The sequence below is a fragment of the Pleuronectes platessa genome, chromosome 8 (assembly GCF_947347685.1).
Source record: "Pleuronectes platessa chromosome 8, fPlePla1.1, whole genome shotgun sequence".
Lineage (NCBI taxonomy): Eukaryota > Metazoa > Chordata > Actinopteri > Pleuronectiformes > Pleuronectidae > Pleuronectes > Pleuronectes platessa.
In genome coordinates this window covers 29139657-29160144 of record NC_070633.1, presented here as the reverse complement: position 1 = coordinate 29160144, position 20488 = coordinate 29139657, and the positions used below count along the sequence as shown (strand labels likewise).

The following is a 20488-nucleotide window of genomic DNA, read 5'->3' as shown; positions in this document are numbered from 1 at the left end:
ATATAAATACATTAATTTGAAATGTTACTGCATATTTTGATTACAAAAGTCAGAGAACAAACTTGGAATGTGTCCAATTTATTTGTTTCTTTAATAAAATTTAACAAAGCTTCCTCAAGTTTAACTTTAGTTTTATATTCTGTTGATTCTGAAACAAAAGAAAAACATGGATCCTAAGTGAAGCAGCTGTGACATCATCACAATAAACAATCAACAGAAACTTGTGACGCCTCAGTTTGTTCTGAAACCAAAAGTAATCATATTGTGGGGGGGGGGCCTTTATGGTCTGTTTGACTCTAAATGATCATCAGCTTCATGTCACTTTCTATAGAAACTACCAGTGGAGTCGCCCCCTGCTGGTCACTACACAGAAGACAGGTTTCCAATGATCAAACAGTAATTGATAGTAAAACAAGAAATGTTAAATATCAAAGTATTTTATTTAATGTCCAGTTTCAAATGTTGAAGTTTTGTTTTTTTATGTCATAACATTAAATGTCACGTGTGATCATCTTCATCAGTTTCCACGAGGCTGGTTTCAAACCCTCGACACCTGCTGAAGTGTCCACGAGCAGAAAAGCTGCTCTGGACTTCTGGGTAATGTAGAGTTTCAAAGGGACTCATCCATTCAGTGTCTGACTGTGTTCAGTGAACTGATGAATTCAGCTCGTCCACGGATCGATTCCCGTCTTCTCCTGGAAATCAAATACATTTCTGTTAATCTTTATCTGAACTGAGCGTCGACAGGGTCACATGTCACATGTCACATGTTCAATAACGTGAATTAACTTCTGACGTCTCATTACAACAAACTGCTGCTTTAAGGTGCGTTCAAATCTGTGGTAAAGAAGAGAACCTGCAGGTTCACTGGAGGAACAAGGTTCCTGTTCTCAGCCCCGAGCTTGTTCAAGTTTGTGTGTTTCACTGGACCTGTAGTGAAAGTGCGCCCCCTAGTGTTAAAACAAATGTGATATAAAAACAAGACGTCATGATGGACAGCTGAGACTGACTGAGGATTGGTCACAGGGGTTTGTGGGCGAGGCCTCGATTAAGACATTTCTGTGACATCAGAGCAGCGATCACACAAAGATTCATTCTCAGATCAAAGTTGGGTTTAAATATTTGAAGAATTGAAATAAAACTGAGACGTAAAGTGACTTTAAGTTTATATTATTTAAATGATGCTGCTTTTCTGCTCATTTCTATTAAAAACTTTTTATGAGTTAAAACAATAAAGATCTGAGATAACAGAGTTTAGAATTAAATCCAATTTGAATTAATACATTTCAGTATTAAGTCAAATGAAACGAGATTTAGTTTGAGATCAGTGTCCATTAGGCGACTGCTGATTGGTTGGTTTGAACCTGGTATTTCCTGTAGTGCGTCCGGCTGCTGCAGTGCTGCACTTTGGCTTCATCCTCGTCGGCGTAGATCACCTGACACAGGTGACAGAAATAACCAACGACCGGCCGAACAAACTTAGTTCCTGCAGAGAAAAGACACAACTCGGTGACAGTGAACACACCAGCGCTGGCCTGGTTCATCAGGTTATTAAATCAAGTCGAACATTTTCTTACCAACAGGTTTGGTGGGTTTCTCAGGCTCAGCGACGCCCCCTTCAGGTGTCTGCTCCAGGTTCACTGCATTATCAGAATCCGCAGGTTTCTAAAGAACGATAATTTATCATAATGGAATTATAATATTCTTTACTAAGATATAACTTCACATGTGTTTGGACTCTGGGTGTTTGAAAACGACTTAGATCGATGGTTCTGTATATAAAAGATCTTTTCTTCTTCACAGCACATTAACACAGAGGTTCTTCTCTGAGGGTTCAGAGTCTGGGACACAGAACCAGTCAGCAGACGATAAGACAGCTCTTCAGTATCACCTGTTCAGTGTGGGGTGGATCTGGACTCGTCTCTGACTCGGGAGTCTCCCCAGGATCCATCGCTGGTTCTGTTTCAGGAGTGTCTTTCCCCGTCGCCTCCCTTTCATTTTGTGACTTCAGCTTTTTTTCCGGCAAAGATTTGTTGTTACTCACGTTTCCTTTCAACTTCTGTTCTTTTTGACCCCCCTTTGGCAACAACTCTCTCTCTGGAGTCTTTCTAGATCCTGACTCTCTCTCTGGAGTCTTTCTGAGTCCTGAATCTCTCTCTGGAGTCTTTCTGGACCCGGACTCTCTCTCTGGAGTCTTTCTGGGTCCTGACTCTCTCTCTTGAGTCTTTCTGGGTACTGACTCTCTCTCTGGAGTCTTTCTGGGTCCCGACTCTCTCTCTGGAGTCTTTCTGGGTCCTGACTCTCTCTCTGGAGTCTTTCTGGGTCCTGACTCTCTCTCTGGAGGCGTTCTAGATCCTGACTCTCTCTCTGGAGTCTTTCTGGACCCGGACTCTCTCCTGCAGGCCTCTTCTCTGTCTGAGGTTCTGGATTTGCTGCTCTGACTCTCGCTCTTCTCCGAGTCCGAGTCCGACTGAACGTGGAACCTGCCGGGACAGAGATTCAGGAGAATGAGCACGATAACGAAACTCTTCAGATTCAGACGGAACATTCCAGAATGAAAACGATGAGGTCATGTGACACGTCTACGTGATCAGTTGTAGGATGAACACGTGAGGGATGTAAAAATCACAGTGATCCAAGATTCATGAATGAAAATGTTTCTGGACTAGTGAAGCGAATCAGACTCTGACCAGTTCTCCAGTCGGGGGTGTTTGTGGGAGATGTGGACGAAGAGTTCGGACCCGAGGAAAGTTTGACGGTTCAGCTCTCGGGCGGCGTTCAGCGCTTCAGCAGACGATGACATCTCGATGAAACCCTGAAACAAACAAACCAGAGAAATGTTGAATTCTCATCAAATCGAAGTTCGAGAATCATTTGTTCCTGATATTTGTTGGAACCTGTTGCTGTCGGCGAATCAGGAAGTAGTGCAGCGGCGTTCCGACACCTTTGACCAGTTGGACGAACTCGGCGTCGGTGTAGGAACGCGGCGGCAGCTTTTGGAAGAAAACGACTCTGGTGGTCGAAGACTGAAAACAGAAACAGACATCAAGGACGAGTCGGAGCAACAACATGAAAATCGTTTTATTCAGGATGAGACGAACCTTGGGCTCAGCTGCCGTCTCTAAAAACAAGAAAACAACACACGTGTCATTCAAGATCCCACAGATCAGAGGAAACATGTTCAAGAACTCAACTTGGTTTCAGTTCATCTGTCAGAACCTGAGTCATCGGATTCTTCTTCTTCCAGTTCATCCAGAGTGATGCAGTTCTCCAGGTCCACAGGGAAATCTGGTCCCTCCTGAACAACAACACAACATGAGAACAACACAACATGAGCACAACACAACATGAGCACAACACAACATGAGCACAACACAACATGAGAACAACAACACAACATGAGCACAACACAACATTAGAACAGCAACACAACATGAGAACAGCAACACAACATGAGAACAACAACACAACATTGAGCACAACACAACATTAGAACAACAACACATCATGAGAACAACAACACAACATGAGAACAACACAACATGGCTCCACTCCCTGATCTCTGGCTACGTGGTGCATTCAGAGTTTCATTTTTTATTTCAGTGAACACGTTCTGAACGTTACCTCATCGTCTGCTGACTCCTCCCTCTCTCTGGTGGAGTCTTCCTCTTCCAGCTTCCCTTCCTCTTCCTCCTTCACCACATTTTCCTTGTCTGAAAACAGACATCACTTCTTAACAATTTGTCTTTGTCATTGTTTACTTTTGGTTTTCAGTCATTTCTATTTGTACCTTCTTGTGTCGAGTCAGTTCTCTCTGCTGGATGTCCCTCTTCCTCCTCTTCCTCCTCTTCCTCCTCAGCAGACTCCACGTCTTCATCGCTCTGATTCTCAACATCCTCTCCGATCACCTCCATCCCCTCGATGTCGCTGTCCTCAGCAGACGACCTGCAGGTCACAGGTTGGACATGTTGACGCTCTGCTGTAGTGAGTGAGGCGTTCACTGACCTGTTCAACATTCTGTAGAAATGAGACTCACTCTACTTCTTCTTCTTCTTCTTCACTCGGTCTGGGATCTGCAGGTTCAGGTTTGGGGTCAGAGTCTGTGAATGGACGACGATCTTTCATCAACAACAATCCTGCAGGAGAGCTTTTCACTTTTCATTAAGACCTCAGTCATTGGAACCGCAGGGTGTTAGAAGATATCTCATCTAACTGTGTGACGAATCATAGTTCAGCCCTATCCTGCACCTCATTATTATAATGTGTCAACTGATAGATATATAATATAGATGTATATACTAATGAATTATTGATTCACTGCTTCACTGAGTCTAAAACTCAACTCTGAACTGACGGATACAAACAGCTCGTTTTGTTTCTGAGGCTGAACGATCACTGAAGTTTCTCTCCGAGCAAATGAGATTAATTCTATAAATAAGAAAACGGAAGAATAAAAAACAATCCAGCTTCAATATGAATAGATGTTAAAAGACTTCTGCAACATCACATGGAACTCAATGAAAACTGTTATGTAACCCAGACGCATCCTGACACCACACACGCGGTCACATGATCTATTTCTCATTCTCTTACCGAGTTTCTCACTTTTTTCCGGTTCCTCCGTCTGTTTTCTGGATCCATTCTGTCCAGAAGTTCTGCTGCTGGGCTTTTCTCTGGATCTGGATCTCTTCTCTTTGGATTTATCTCTGGATCGAGACCTGGACTTCTTCTCCCTGTTGGACTCATCAATGGACCTGGACCTCTTTGCTCTGGACTCATCTCTAGATCTTTCTCTGGATCTGGGTCTTTTGCTGTGGTTTTCTATCTTGTCCTCCTGCTCTCGGCTGGGACTCCTTGCCCTCTTGGTCGAAGGCGTTTCCTCCTCGTACCTCGTGGCAGAAGCAACTCGCCTGAAGAAGAGAAACAGGATCATCTGATTGGAGGAGGAGAGTCAGCTGGTGAGTCACTGGCTGCTCGTACTCACATGAGGCTCCTGTATTCTCCAGAGAGGGAAACTTTGACCAGGTCGCTGTTGATCCTCAGAGTTTTGGCAGAATAATAATCAACCAGCTTCTGAGCCTCAGGAACATTTTTCATCTCCACAAACGCCTGAAAAATACAAAGAGCAAATGATCCATTCTGTCCTTGACGGAGGAAACTTGAACCTTCTCTGGAAAGTTGTTCACCTCCATCTTCAACTAAGATCTCAAACCCTGAGGCATTTCCTCGACTACGCCAAACAGACTTGTCTTTCCCAGCTGATCTAAGCTCTAGTTTCCTCTGGAGCTGGACTGAGAGGATGAACCTCTGGAGGATCCCACCCAGAGCAGAGTCACAGGATGGGATCTCACCATAGACGGCAGGAACAGGGTGTAGAGCGGCAGGCCGAAGCGTTTGACGATGCTGATCAGATCGGATCGGCCTTCTTCTCCTGTTGGAGCCGGAGTGAAGCTCACGACCCGAGAGCTCTGCAGAAAAACATGAACAGCATGTTCCTCTTTAATGCACGGCATCTTCGAAAACATGTAAATGAGCAAAGTCAACACTCGAATGAACCCTGAGCGTCTGCAGGTCATGAGGCCGGGACGAGTCTACCTGCAGGAAGCTGAAGGTGTTGGAGATGCTGAGCTCCACCTGCTCTCCATTCACAGTTGGAGGACAGTTGATGTGGAACTTCACCAGATCCTTCGCCTGGTCGACGGAGCCCAGCTCCACAAACGCCTGCCGGGTTTCAGAAAGGAGATAAACAAGAATTCCCAGCAGTGACATGTTGAATCCAACAGATAAATGTTCAGGTGATAACCCTGTGGACTCACTAGAGATGGAAACATGAGGATCTGGACGATCTTTCCAAACGGTTGAGTCAGATTCCTCAGATACGTCTCATCCACAGACTGAGCTGGAAACTTCACACACACCACTTTGCTCTTGTCCGACGTCTGAGGAGCAACAGTTAGTTTATTGTTCAGTTCTTCATGAAGCAGCTGAATCAAGCTTCATGATTCCACTGAGACCTTTTACCTTCTTAGTGCACTGGGGATTCCACTGAGACTCTAAACACAGGGAGGAAAACACATGTTCATGCAGTGATAACGATCACAACACTCGGAACAACACGAGAGACACAAAAAGATCGATTTACTTTGGCTCTCATTGGCCGACTGAGGCGGTCGGGTGGGCGTTTCTTCATCCTTACTCTTCTCTGATTGGTTGTCAGCCCTTAGATGAGAGAAAGATTATATTTGGGATGTTGTTCAGTCAACAAGATGTGATGATGATGATGATGATGATGATGATGAAATGTAGATGAAACAGTGAGTATCTAACAGAATAGAGAGCATCTTGTCTCTCAAATTATCTTTGACAGGAAGTGACAGATGGGGAGGAGAGGGGGAGAGAAGAGAGATGGGGGAGAGAAGGGAGATGAGAGATGGGGAGGAGAGGGGGAGAGATAAGAGGGGAGAAGAGGGGGAGAGAAGAGAGGGGGAGAGATTAGAGGGGAAGAGGGGGAGATAGAGGGGAGAAGAGGGGGAGAGAAGGGAGGAGAGGGGGAGAGAAGAGAGATGGGGGAGAGAAGAGAGATGAGAGATGGGGAGGAGAGGGGGAGAGAAGAGAGATGGGGAGGAGAGAAGGGAGATGAGAGATGGGGAGGAGAGGGGGAGAGAAGAGAGATGGGGGGAGAGAAGGGAGATGAGAGATGGGGAGGAGAGGGGGAGAGATAAGAGGGGAGAAGAGGGGGAGAGAAGAGAGGGGGAGAGATTAGAGGGGAAGAGGGGGAGATAGAGGGGAGAAGAGGGGGAGAGAAGGGAGGAGAGGGGGAGAGAAGAGAGATGGGGGAGAGAAGAGAGATGAGAGATGGGGAGGAGAGGGGGAGAGAAGAGAGATGGGGAGGAGAGGGGGAGATAAAGGAGAGAAAAGAGAGAAAAGAGAGAGAGATAGGGGGAGAGACCAGGAACCAGTAAGAGCTGCTGGTTCAGATGATGTCACTGGTCAAGCAGGTCACATGTTGGCTGAGCTCAGCTGGCTGGAGTCACATGACGTCATCTAACACACACAAAGGAGGGTTGACCTCTGACCTGCTGACCGTCTCCATCCGACAGTCCCACCGAGGACACCTGGGGACAGTTGGAGGTTAGTTGCAGGCGAGCAGCGGGATCAGACCTGTGTACTTTGTGGTACTGACCGCTGCAGCAGGCGGAGCTGACCGTCGGCATGACCCGTGCCGTGGATGTGTTTGGTCCAAACCTGAAACAGAACCAGAGACAGATCTGCTGAGTTTCTACATCACAGCTGCAGCCCTCAGCTCCCCCCAGCCAGCGGGGGGGTCGGGGGGGTCGGGGGGGACTCACCCTCTCCGACAGCACCGTGATGTCACACAGGGAGCACGAGTACGGGAACGCCGGCGGCGGCTTGCCGTGGAAGTCCAGGGCTTCTGTCCTGGTGGGCGTGGCCACGAGCCGGCTGCTCCTGATGGAAGAGCCTTCGCCCTCGGGGGGGCGTCGCCCCTGAGGGGGAGGAGCCGACCTGTAACCTGATCCTGACTCAGAGACACGGGAAGGACAAGTCCAGTCGCTCGGTGCCGACCTGACGGAGGGTCGGTCCCGTGAGGACACTGGACCCGTCTGACTGTAATCACACGGGCGGTGGAGGACGTCCACCACCGAGCTGCTTCTGGAGTTCCCCCAGTGGTCCTGAACCTTCTGAGATGGAAGAGGACGGGACGGTACCGGACCCAGCGGGTACTGGACCGGTTGACTGCGGAGCTGATCCCAGTCTCTGGAGGAGGAGCTGGGAGGATGAGAGGAGGAAGAGGAGGAGGAAGGAGCGTTGGTGGGGAAAGGGTTTACGCCCCCCCTCTTTCCTTTGAGCTGATGGAGGACATGAGGCAGGGACTCCACCGTCAGGATGTCCTCTGGCAGCTCGGCCAGCAGAGACAGGTCGCTGGGCTCCAGACCACAGCTGCTCAGGATGCTGAGCGCTGCGTCCTGAGACCACTGGGCCGGGCCTCTGGAGGAGGACGGGGACGGGGAGGACGGAGAGAAAGACGCCTGCGGCAGCCGGAAGCCGTGCTGGTCCAGCGACGCGTGACGGCGATCTGAAGAGGACGCAGCCGGATCCGGTCTGTGGTCGGAGTCAGGCGGTCTGTACCTGTGAGACATGATGGAAGTGCTCCTGCAAACAGAAGGTGTCAGGGAGGAGGAGATGTAAGTGACTCAGGGACACATGGAGGCTGAGGTTTGTCCTCCAGACGAGACGAGGACACGTCTGTGATTCTCCAGAGGACACGTCTGTGATTCACGTCTGTGCCTCAGGTTTACAGGAAAAGAAAATGTGAGCAGCAGAGAAACCGGTTGTTTTGACAAGTTCAATTCTTTCTACAGATTCAACGATTTCATAATAATAATAATAAAAATAACAAGCGTTAGCTTAGCGAGCTCACAGCTTCTGAGCGGCTAACAGCGGACAGAGACACGTCATCAGCAGCGGACTCACCTCAGTGCAAAGACTGACGTCACACAAGCGACACGACCACAACAAAAACGTTCAGGAAACAAAAAACGCGATTTTTGAACGAAGCGAAAAATAAAAAGTCAACAGGAAGAAATCTTCAGTTTCTTCTTCTGCTGTATGCTGAGCAGACCGCTGCTGCTGTACCGCCACCCAGGGGCCAGGGGAAGCACAACACCCTGCAGGAGCAATACCATAACCTAAAACTCTTATTCAGTAAATTTCTTCTTTTAATGTCAATAAAGTTAAACTCTTTGAACTACAAAGGATTCGTTTAAAAGGTGCTGTATAAATAAGGTTTTGATTGATTTGATTTTTAAATAATATTATTATATATATCTTTATATAATATAATATAAAAATATAATAATAGATATAGGGTTAGGTTTAGATGTGATTGGCAGCTCTTCATCAGCAGTGTTGATGACAGATGGATTTGATTAATTAAGATGAATTAAGATTAATATTAAGATGTATTTATTTTGTCCCAAACACAGACACACTCATGCAGTAGGGAAATGTAACCTCTGCTTTTGACCCATCTGGTGCAGGACCCACAGACCAGTGAGCGACCATGTACGGCGCCCGGGAGCAGATGTTGGGGGAGTAAGGTGCCTTGCTCAGGGGCACTAGACAGGGTAGAGAGAATCCTCTTGGATTTTTGGACAGATCAATCCAGGTTCGTCTTTTGTTTTTACTCCGTGGAGTCGAACCAGAGACCTTCTCTGCCCATAGTCCAGGTTTCTGCCACTAGTCCACCGCCTCCACCATCCATCATCTCTCTATAATCAGAATCCTATAATGGTGCAATCAGAAGCCTCAATCTGTTACACACAGTCATAATATATTCATATAAATCCTAATTCATCTAATTTGAAAAGATTTGAACCAAGAATAGAATTTCTCATGTTTTCTTAAACACTAGGTGGCGCTGTAGGACTATTTCTGAAGACAAGTAACTCGGTCTAACCAGATTCTTTTATAAAACAACTTTACTGTTACAAGTCCTCTTCACTTTTTCATCCTGTAGAATAATAACTCACTATACGTAAACGTTTAATATAAAATAATATCATATGATACCATATAACTATATTTTCAACTATATTTTCAACAGGAAAGAAGTAAAAATAATTTCCAGTGAGAAAACAAATACAACAATATGTAATACAAAATATAAATTATATCTATGTTTAATGTTTTGTTCGATAAATCAAACACAAGCTGTGTAGAATGGAGCAGATACAGATCTGTGACAATAAAACTGTGTTTGAGCAGCAGGACAATCAAAGTCCAGCAGGTGGCGCTGCAGGCCACACGTTAAACACGGGCACGCTTCAGCTCATCTGTCGAAACTAACATAACAAAAATATCTGATGATCGCTGGAACATTATTAAGTAAAATATGTTATTTACAAATTTATCGAGCTCAACAAACAAATAACAAAATACAGGAAGATTTATGAGAAATAATTTCAGTTGGATTTAGAAGAGAGAAATCATATTACGAGTTGAAGAGTTTCCATCTGTCGCTTGAATAAAATAAGAACATTCTACAAATGACAGAATCAGTTCAATGAGAACAAGCTGGACAATCATCAAAAAATCAATGAATCATTCAATTAATAATCATACAAATAATATTATATTTCATAGTAATAAATATTATTTATGTAGCAGATGTAGCTCAAATTATTTCACAAATTAAAAAGTAACAAATACAAGTTAATAAATTACACAAATAAAAAAGCCCCCAAAATATATTTATTAATTAATTGATGTAAATGGGATATAAACCAAAGAGTTTAAAACCAAATTAATTTCTAGAAATAGATAAAAAAAATATATATATATTATCAGTAAACAGGAAAATAAAAATAGAGTATGAATGCATTTATATAGGGATTCATAAATAATGATATAAAAAAAGATGTACAACATTGTAAACTGAATAAATACAGTGTAACAGGAAAAACCATCAAAAATAAGATATAGATAAACAGTCAATCTGAATTATTGAATCCAGTTTGTGTGATTGTCGAACATGTGGAACATTTACAACATATAGAACATATGGAACAAGTAGAACATATGGAACATCGATCAAATCATGACAAATTTAATTGTATTATGAGACATCCTCTCACCTTGTAGAACATAGAGAACATTTGGAACATAATGAACATTTGGAACATAATGAACATTTGGAACATATAGAATTCTAACATCCATGATCAGTAAACACACGTGATGCTCAGAGACAAACAGAAACATTAGCATGTTGAACATGTTGAACATGAATCTGCTGAAAATGAAAATTGATCTTCATCAGACGGATGATTTGAATGTCGAAGTTTTAAATACTTAGGAATCTTTGAAAATATATTCTTTGAAAATGACATTTTTCAACCAGTTTTATTTAAATTTAAATATTGAGCCTATTGCCTTTTTTCATTGATGATTCTGTGCTTGACTTTAATGTTACGTTCTATTCTCTTTTATTCATCTTTGAAATGTAAAAATTAATTTAAGTGACTTTATTTTCATGGGTGTAAATAAAACGATTATTCTTAATTGTGAAGTGGATTCTTCTTTTGTTTGGTTATTAACAGCAGGTTTCAGCAGATTTGTGTTTAATTCATAAGTTTTGCTGAAGTGACGTAAAAGAAAAGAAGAAGAAGAGATTGTGCGAAGCGAGAGACGGAGGACGGAGGACGTGAGACAGACGTTCAGATTCGTCTGATAAGGTTTCACACACTCGTCTTTCAGGTGATGAAAGAAGTTTGTGTCTTTAATCAGCTGATGAGTCTCCATCGGTCCTGAGGGGATAATTAAGACCCACTTCACTGAAGCTCTTCTTCTGCAGCTTTTTAAAAATCAGACTTTCACACTTTCAAACTTTTTTCAAACATCTCACTTCTCAAACTGACGTTTAAAGGTTTTTACAGATGTTTTCATGACCTCTGGACATGTTGTGTAGTTGGTGTTTGTGGAGCAGCAGCAGGTTGTCGGTCCGACTCGTTCAAACAGGAACATGTGGGAGCATCCAGGCGAGGGGCGGAGCCTGTAGAGCAGCAGGGGCGGAGCCTGTAGAGCAGCAGGGGCGGAGCCTGTAGAGCAGCAGGAGGCCGGACATGACGTATGAACTCTGCGTGTCCGGCTCCTCTTCTTCATCCTGAGATGTTTGTGTTCTTCACGTTTCACATCCGTCACGAGTTAGAAACCTCATCCACACCGGGGTCGGCCCTCATCACCAGAAGATCTGGAATTCTCCTCGTGTTCAGAGCAACTGACTCCCTCATCTTCCTCCTCCTCTCCCTCCTCCTCCTCCCCTCCTCCTCCTCATCCCCTCCTCCTCCTCCTCCTCAGGGCCGGGTCTAGGCAGGGGCAAGAGGGGGCCTGGCCCCCTCAAATAAATGTTGTGCCCCCTCAAACTAAATAGGGTTAGGGTTAGGGTTAGGCACAATGCCCCCTCAAGATTTGTGGCTGCCCCCTCATACATGCCTGTCTAGACCCGGCCCTGCTCCTCCTCCTCCCCTCCTCCTCCTCCTCCTCCTCCTTGTTTCTGCTCCATTTCCCTCCTCTCAGTGTGTTTGTGGATCTTCAGGAACATTAAAGTTTAAGTGAAGTGTTTTGTCGGAGCTGCAGTTTGTTTTGTCGTTAACGAGCTTCTGAACCAAACACGCTAAGTGACATTAAAGTGAAATATTCATCAGCGGAGTTGATTCATATTCATGTAACATTTTCTCACAACAACTGGAGCTAAAGTGGTTCCTGACCCTGAACCTTCACGTGTTCACTGATCTACGACATGTGGTGAGAATCCGTGATGAAGAACATGACACACGAACTCAACCAAGCTGTTTTCACATCTGTTGTTTCTGTTGACGGAACGGTGGTAGAGCGGTTAACTGGTTCTGATTCGAGCCTTTCTGTAGCTCCGCCCACACTAACACATTTCAAGCTCTAGCGCATGTTCTCTTCCTGATTGGTTCTCTAACGGTCATGTGTGTCCACGTGTTTCCTCAGGAGGAGGTGGAGACCAAACATGGAGATAAACACGTTGAACTGATGCACATGGGAAAAGGATTTGACTCTCTCTGTTTGTTTACTGATATTGAAACGCTTATATTTTATAACGTTTTTAATCTAAACATTCAAGTTCATATTTGACATGAATGATTTGATTTGTTATTAATTGTTTGAATTATTTTATTGAAATCTGTAAATGATCAAACCTCAGCTTCACGTCGTCGTGGGTTTAAACCTGAATCTACATGAAACATGATCATTGAGTCAGATTCATTCAAATGTCCCACGCTCCTTGAACGTCACAGATCTTTATGAAACAGAAACATCCTCCTCGTCCTCCTGGTCCTCCTCATTCTCCTGGTCCTCCTGGTCCTCCTCGTCCTCCTGGTCCTCCTGGTCCTCCTGGTCCTCCTCGTCCCCCTCTTCCTCCTGGTCCTCCTGGTCCTCCTGGTCCTCCTCGTCCCCCTGGTCCTCCTGGTCCTCCTGGTCCTCCTCGTCCCCCTGGTCCTCCTGGTCCTCCTGGTCCTCCTGGTCCTCCTCGTCCTCCTCTTCCTCCTGGTCCTCCTGGTCCTCCTCGTCCCCCTCGTCCTCCTGGTCCTCCTGGTCCTCCTCGTCCTCCTGGTCCTCCTGGTCCTCCTCGTCCCCCTCTTCCTCCTGGTCCTCCTGGTCCTCCTCGTCCCCCTCGTCCTCCTGGTCCTCCTGGTCCCCCTCTTCCTCCTCGTCCTCCTTGTCCTCCTGGTCCTCCTGGTCCTCCTCGTCCTCCTGGTCCTCCTCTTCCTCCTGGTCCACCTGGTCCTCCTGGTCCTCCTGGTCCTCCTGGTCCTCCTCGTCCCCCTCTTCCTCCTGGTCCTCCTGGTCCTCCTTGTCCTCCTGGTCCTCCTCGTCCTCCTGGTCCTCCTGGTCCTCCTTGTCCTCCTGGTCCTCCTGGTCCTCCTGGTCCTCCTTGTCCTCCTGGTCCTCCTGGTCCTCCTGGTCCTCCTTGTCCTCCTGGTCCTCCTCGTCCTCCTTGTCCTCCTCGTCCTCCTCGTCCCCCTCTTCCTCCTGGTCCTCCTCGTCCTCCTGGTCCTCCTTGTCCTCCTCGTCCTCCTCGTCCCCCTCTTCCTCCTCGTCCTCCTCGTCCTCCTCGTCCTCCTCGTCCCCCTCTTCCTCCTGGTCCTCCTCGTCCTCCTGGTCCTCCTGGTCCTCCTTGTCCTCCTGGTCCTCCTGGTCCTCCTCGTCCTCCTGGTCCTCCTGGTCCTCCTTGTCCTCCTCGTCCTCCTGGTCCTCCTCGTCCCCCTCTTCCTCCTGGTCCTCCTGGTCCTCCTCGTCCTCCTTGTCCTCCTGGTCCTCCTTGTATTCCCCGTCCTCCTCGTCCCCCTCTTCCTCCTGGTCCTCCTGGTCCTCCTTGTCCTCCTGGTCCTCCTCGTCCTCCTGGTCCTCCTGGTCCTCCTGGTCCTCCTCGTCCTCCTGGTCCTCCTGGTCCTCCTTGTCCTCCTCGTCCTCCTTGTCCTCCTGGTCCTCCTGGTCCTCCTGGTCCTCCTCGTCCTCCTGGTCCTCAGGTCCTGTGCAGGTTGATCTGCAGCCTGATGTCTCCCGACGGACACATTCAGCCTAATGGTTCCTCCGAATGTAGCCCTGTCATTTAAATTGCTAATTATGATGGTGATGGAACAAATAAATAAAACATGACCTTAGCGTGTTTTTATCTCTCACTGTAAAAACTTGGACGATAATAAATCTGTTTTATCAGAATCTGGAAATGTCAGCGAGGCTTTCAGATTCAGTTTATTGTCGTTTATTTCACTTTTCACTTTAATCACTCACTGATATTTGGGATTTTCATGTTCTGCTGGAATTTGAAAATATTCTCCACATATTAATCTTCACTGATTTAATTATGTTCTAAAATCAATTGTTTGCTTTAAATTCATAAAGTACATTAAATTCAGATTAAGTTACAGGTTCATCATCATCATCCTCATTATTATCATTTATATAAATATATAATTATAATTAATCTGAAACAGAAAAACTCAATTTAGCTGATAAATCTAAACATTCTTCCATATATAATATATGAAACATCAGATACTGATGAAGACCTCTCTCTGATCTGGATCTTCATCCCTCTGAGTTACAAGGTGAACGATCTAAAGATAAACCAGAGGTCAGAGGTCACCAGTGACATGTTTCATTATTAGGATTATTTCACTGCACAACGTTGAAGCCTCTTTAGTTTCATGTTATAATTACGTCTGTGAAATGATTAAACATTTTAATCAAATTAATCTCAGGTTTCTGTGGATTAATCATGATTAATCAGATACCGATTTTCTCTGTATTTTTGGTGAGAACAAAAAGATTTATGACAAAAGACGGATATATACATTTAATGTGTTTTGTTTTTTTATTCTTAAAAAAACAAAACGATGGCGCCGCAACTCATCAGTTCTTAAGCAGTTGTCTTTGCTATTCCATATGGAACATTAATATAATCTTCATCCAAACAGAATTCGGGCTTCTTAGACATTGTATGGTTGCATAAAACTTTTTTCTTTTCTTTTTAAATCAAACAGAAATTATTTGAGCTATTGTTTTTAAAGGATGGTTGAAATTTTTTCTATTTTTTGTCAAACATCCAAGAACCACACGTGGACATCATGTGATGCCTCTCGAGGCCTCAGCTGGTGACAAACTAACTGGTTCACATTCTCTGACCAGTTCTTCAGCACGATGTGACCTGCGAGTGAAGCTGGTTTGGCGCATTTCACTCGAACGCCCCCTAACCCTAACCCTAAACCTAAACCTAACCCTAAACCTAACCCTAACCCTTCACTTGAGGCTGGTAGAGCTGTGGTGGATCCATAACGTCTCCCAGCAGAGTTTACAGATCACCTTGGTTTTATTGAATGTTCGATCTTTGTTTTTTTGGAACACGATCTTCCCGTCCAGAAGGTTCTCAGGTTCATCAGAATTATCCATGTTGTTTGTTTGTTTGTTTGTTTGTTTGTTTGTTTGAATGGCAGCGGCCGCCTGACGGCATTAGAGTGGTGACTAGTGCAGAGTGGGTGGAATTGTGGGTAAATTGGAAGGTCCTTCTGCGCATGTGTTAAATGCGTTAAAAAAAAAAAAAATCCTGTAATTTAATCATAATGTTATTGTTCACAGCTGTAGTTATTATAAAAGTGATAAAAGTTCATCCCTGTGTGTGAAAGAGGAAGTCACCGTCACAGCTTCCTGTTTCACCAGCGCTCAGCGTCTCCTCCATTTGTTTTAATCTTCAGCCACAAAGTCAGAGATGCAGCTCAGCCTCATCCTGTTAGCAGCGTGACGACTCCGCCCACCTGGGCGTCGCCTCGTCCCGCGGCGCCGCCCACGCGGCGGCTGACGCCTCAGGGGAACGAGTGAGGTTCGATGCTCGGTGACGGAGGGTCACCCTGGATCTGAGGGAGATGCTCCTTCAACACCTCCAAGGTTCAGTTTCTTCTTCTGTGGTTTCTGCTGAGACAGAAGAAGAGGGGGAGCGATACACACACATAAACTTTTGGGATCAAACTTTCCTGAAACAAAGAGAAGAGAAGAGTCCATGTGGCTGTGATGTAATATTGATGATGCTCCTCGTCTCCTGACGACCTCCGTTTGGTCGTCTCGTGTTTTATTCTTTATTCATGAAGCTCTGTATCCCCTCACTCTCCTCCCTCAGATCCCATAATGCATCTGTAATGTTCTGTCAGGTGATGCATGATGGGAGAGGGGATGATGGAGTGAGCTCCTGGAGGGACGATGGAGGAGGTGGGTTTCTGTTCATGTGAAACTGACAGGAGGCCAGTGTGTCCCCCTGAGGACACCTCTCTGTGTCTCCGTCTTTTCTGTCTTCAACAAATAAACGGTCCAGAGTCGAGGTCAAAGGTCACAGTGACCTCTAAGAGTCTGTTAGTAAAATGTGTGTTGACTGAAACTTGTTGGTCTGTTTAACAAACCACAACTTGTCAGTTTTGCGTGTGCGTTGTGTTGAGGTGATGGAATCAGACGTGTTTGATTTAACATGAGCTTCACTGGAACTTTATCAAAGTTCATGTTTGAAGTTTCTTGATCTTTTTTTCAGTCATGAGGTCGTAGAGAGTTACTGTGAGTTTAACTTTAGGTGTAAATATGAATATGAACATGGCCTCCTGCTTCATGCTGCTCTTCTCTGTGCTTCCTGTTGTTTTCTTATTTATCACGACTCTGATGCGTCTCACCTCCGTCCCCCATGTCTCCCCCCTGAGCCCCACCTGCTCCTGTCCCCCTCACCTCCTCGTCCCTCCCTCATTAACACGGGGACCTGATGGATGTCCACCAGACGCCATGTTCTCTGCTCCTCTCAGCAGGGGGGGGGGGCAGAGCAAGTGGCTGTTTGGTTCCCTCCGGGGCGACTCGCCATCTGCCACCTCCTGCCACCTCCTGCCACCTCCTGCCACCTCCTGCCATCCCCTGCCACCTCCTGCCACCTCCTGCCACCTCCTGCCACCTCCTGCCACCTCCTGCCACAGCTGGAACAAAGGTGATGATGGGATAAGACCTGCTGCTGCATTCAGGGGCCACAGGAGAAATCGTACATATCAGTTTCCAACATGTAGAAGAAGCTCAACACTAGAAAAAATCTTTTTACATTTAACGTGTCGTGTTTGTTTATGTTTGTTTAGAGTCGAACTTTCACATGTTCGCTTTAAAGTTCTTTGTATGTTCAGCTTGATCAATGATGAAGATGAAGAAGATGGTGATGGTGATGGTGATGAAGATGAAGGTGTAAAGACCAAGAAGAAGATGAAGATGAAGATGAAGATGAAGATGAAGATTATCATGATGGTGATGGAGAAGATGTTGATGATGATGGTGATGAAGATGAAGTTGTAAAGATCAAGAAGAAGATGAAGATGAAGATGAAGATGAAGATTATCATGATGGTGATGAAGAAGATGATGATGAAGATGACCACACACTCATTATCATTCACTACACTCCCACAGTCCTCTCCTCCAACTCTAATTACCATGTGATTGTACACTTGGCACAGAAAACATAATTAACAAGTTGTGTGTCTGCCAACACAGATCTGTTTGTGTAGAGCGTCGATATGAACGCACAAACACAACTACACAAACAGCTCCGTGTCCAGAGCAGTGGCTCTCCCACGAGGAAACCACCATTTGTCGTAATGGCGCCGGCGATTCGGCACTCGTCTCTCTGATGGAGGCTGCTGTGGTGCATTATGGGAAAGCACGCCAAGAAGGGGGGGGGGGGCTGATATCAGGTCTCTTTTACCACACAGAGTGAAGAACACAAACATACATGTGCTGGTTAGAGACCACATATTAACATGCACGCTGTGTGTGTGTGTGCGTGTGTGTGTGTGTGTGTGTGTGTGTGTGTGTGTGTGTGTGTGTGTGTGTGTGTGTGTGTAGGTGTGTGTGTGTAGGTGTGTGTGTGTGTGTGAAAGGTTCAGAGTGTACGATTCAGGTAAAAGGATCTATTGACAGAAAGTGAAAATAAAATAATCCTAGTGATGTTTTCATGTTACTCTAAATTGTACAACTTGTCGTTTTCCTAACCCTAGATAACCCTTAATATTTACATACTTTATTTTATTTAAATACTTCATATTTAAAGTAAGATTTTCAAAGATGGTCTCTGCAATTTTAGGTATTTCTTATCACAGTTTGTTTCGATTGCATAAACACTCAAATCAAAAGTATTACACAATTATCAAAACCTTACACTCAAGGAGTAAAACATGTTCCCAGATCTGCAACACAATCAGCACAATGTCAGACTCACACTTTCTGCAAATCACTAAACACACTTGTATACATTAAACACAGATGTATATCATGATGTCACTTCCTTGCAATTCAAAAGCACTGACTGTCAAATGAGGCGGAGGCCGTGCCAGAGGAAGTGGAAGAGGAAGAGGAAGAGGAAGAGGAAGAGGAAGAGGAAGGAAGAGGAAGAGGAAGAGGAAGAGGAAGAGGAAGGAAGAGGAAGAGGAAGAGGAAGAGGAAGAGGAAGAAGAAGAGGCTGAGGCTGTGCCAGAGGTAGAGGAGGAGGAAGAGGTAGAGGAAGAGGAAGAGGAAGAAGAAGAGGAAGATGAAGAGGAAAAGGAGAAATGAGGAAGAGGAGGAAGGAGGAAGGAGGAGGAGGAAGAGGAAGAGGAAGAGGAAGAGGAAGAGGCGGAGGCCGTGCCAGAGGTAGAGGAAGTGGAAGAGGAAGAGGAAGAGGAAGAGGAAGGAAGAGGAAGAGGAAGAGAAAGAGGAGAAAGGAGAAAGGAGGAAGAGGAAAAGGAAGAGGAAGGAAGAGGAAGAGGAAGAGGAAGAGGAAGAGGAAGAGGCCGTGCCAGAGGTAGAGGAAGAGGAAAAGGAGAAATGAGGAAGAGGAAGAGGAAGAGGAAGAGGAGGAAGGGGGAAGGAGGAGGAGGAAGAGGAAGAGGAAGAGGAAGAGGAAGAGGAAGAGGAAGAGGAAGAGGCGGAGGCCGTGCCAGAGGTAGAGGAAGAGAAAGAGGAGAAAGGAGAAAGGAGGAAGAGGAAAAGGAAGAGATAAAGGAAGAGGAAGAGGGAAGAGGAAGAGGCCGTGCCAGAGGTAGAGGAAGAGAAAGAGAAGAAAGGAGAAAGGAGGAAGAGGAAAAGGAAGAGATAAAGGAAGAGGAAGAGGAAGAGGAACGTGCTCAAAGAAGAAGAGGACCAGATTCATCAGATGAAATTTGAGCAGCACTAGTTGACCCTGTCGTGAACCCAGGCTCAGGGATCTGGACTAAAGCTGAAACACGGATACAACGGAGTCTTTTTCATTCATGGTTCTCCGATTCTGTGGGGGCTGAAAACAATTCAGCGTCAGAACAGTAGGTGGCGCAACGTTTTTTTAGGCTCTGGTGGAAACCAACAGGCTGTAGCAACGAGCTACCTTTGAAAACCCTTGTGCAGTTATGTGAGCACAGCTGAAAACTGATTAGCTGCTGAAGCTATAGAACTTCCTTTGAGCTGGTTGAGTATCTGGAGCATCACATGTGTGGGTTCCATTATTCTCTCAAAATGGCCAGAAAATGAGAACTTTCATGTGAAACTCATCAGTCTATTCTTGTTCTTAGAAATGAAGGTTATTCCATGTGAGAAATTGCGAAGAAACTGAACATTTCCTACAACAGTGTGAACTTCTCCCTTCAGAGAACAACACAAACGGGCTCTAACCAGAGTAGAAAGAGAAGTGGGAGGCCCCGGTGCACAACTCAGCAAGAACACAAGTATATTAGAGTCTCTAGTTTGAGAAACAGACGCCTCACAGGTCCTCAACTGACAGCTTCTTTAAATGGTACCAGCACAACACCAGTGTTAACGTCTACAGTGAAGAGGAGACTCTGGGATGCTGGCCTTCTAGGCAGAGTGGCAAAGAAAAATCCATATCTGAGACTGGCCAATAAAAAGAAAAGATTGATATGAGCAAAAGAAAACAGACATAGGACAGAGGAAGATTGGAACAAAGTGTTATGGACAGACGAATCAAAGTTTGAGGTGTTTGGATCAAACAGAAGAACATTTGAGACACAGAACAGGTGAGAAGATGCTGGAGGAGTCCTGACACCACCTGTCCAGCATGGTGGAGGTCATGTGATGCTCTGGGGCTGACTGGTGCTGGTAAAGTGGGAGATTTGAACAAGGTAAAAGGGATTTTAAATAAGGAAGGCTATCACTCCATGTTGCGACACCATGCCATACCATGTGGACAGAGCTTGATTGGAGCCGATCTCCTCCTCCAACAGGACAATGACCCAGAGCACACCTCCACATGATGCAAGAACTATTTAGAGAAGAAACAGGAAGCTGGTGAGCTGTCTGTCATGGAGTGACCAGCGCCGTCACCAGATCTCAACCATTGAGCTGTTGTGGGAGGAGCTTGACTGTATGGTCACAAGAAGTGCCCATCAAACCAATCCCACTTG

General features: G+C 45.5%; 1 protein-coding gene across 1 annotated transcript; it reads right to left on the bottom strand.

Moving 5' to 3' along the window:
* Nucleotides 1–421: 421 nt before the first annotated feature.
* On the bottom strand, nucleotides 422–8642 carry matr3l1.1 (matrin 3-like 1.1). Its single transcript, XM_053428390.1, has 22 exons — nucleotides 8494–8642; nucleotides 7350–8172; nucleotides 7184–7245; nucleotides 7077–7115; nucleotides 6143–6219; nucleotides 6022–6053; nucleotides 5817–5939; nucleotides 5596–5721; nucleotides 5352–5468; nucleotides 4985–5109; nucleotides 4594–4910; nucleotides 4037–4100; nucleotides 3791–3945; nucleotides 3625–3713; nucleotides 3220–3298; nucleotides 3102–3121; nucleotides 2898–3026; nucleotides 2691–2815; nucleotides 1892–2483; nucleotides 1578–1665; nucleotides 1365–1486; nucleotides 422–695 (listed from the first exon to the last, which is right to left on the bottom strand). Exons 2-22 carry the CDS (start codon nucleotides 8157–8159, stop codon nucleotides 663–665), a joined length of 3324 nt encoding a protein of 1107 aa, XP_053284365.1. The 5' UTR covers nucleotides 8160–8172; nucleotides 8494–8642; the 3' UTR covers nucleotides 422–662.
* Nucleotides 8643–20488: the final 11846 nt, after the last annotated feature.

What these genes read in the sequence shown, in the direction of transcription:
- matr3l1.1 (XM_053428390.1), bottom strand. Translation starts at nt 8,159, where the DNA reads ATGTCTCACAGGTACAGACCGCCTGACTCCGACCACAGACCGGATCCG. An exon ending in AGACGGCAGCTGAGCCCAAG is followed by an intron (nt 3,027 to 3,101) that starts GTTCGTCTCATC and finishes TTCTGTTTTCAG; the next exon opens with TCTTCGACCACCAGAGTCGT. An exon ending in CACCCCCGACTGGAGAACTG is followed by an intron (nt 2,484 to 2,690) that starts GTCAGAGTCTGA and finishes CTGTCCCGGCAG; the next exon opens with GTTCCACGTTCAGTCGGACT.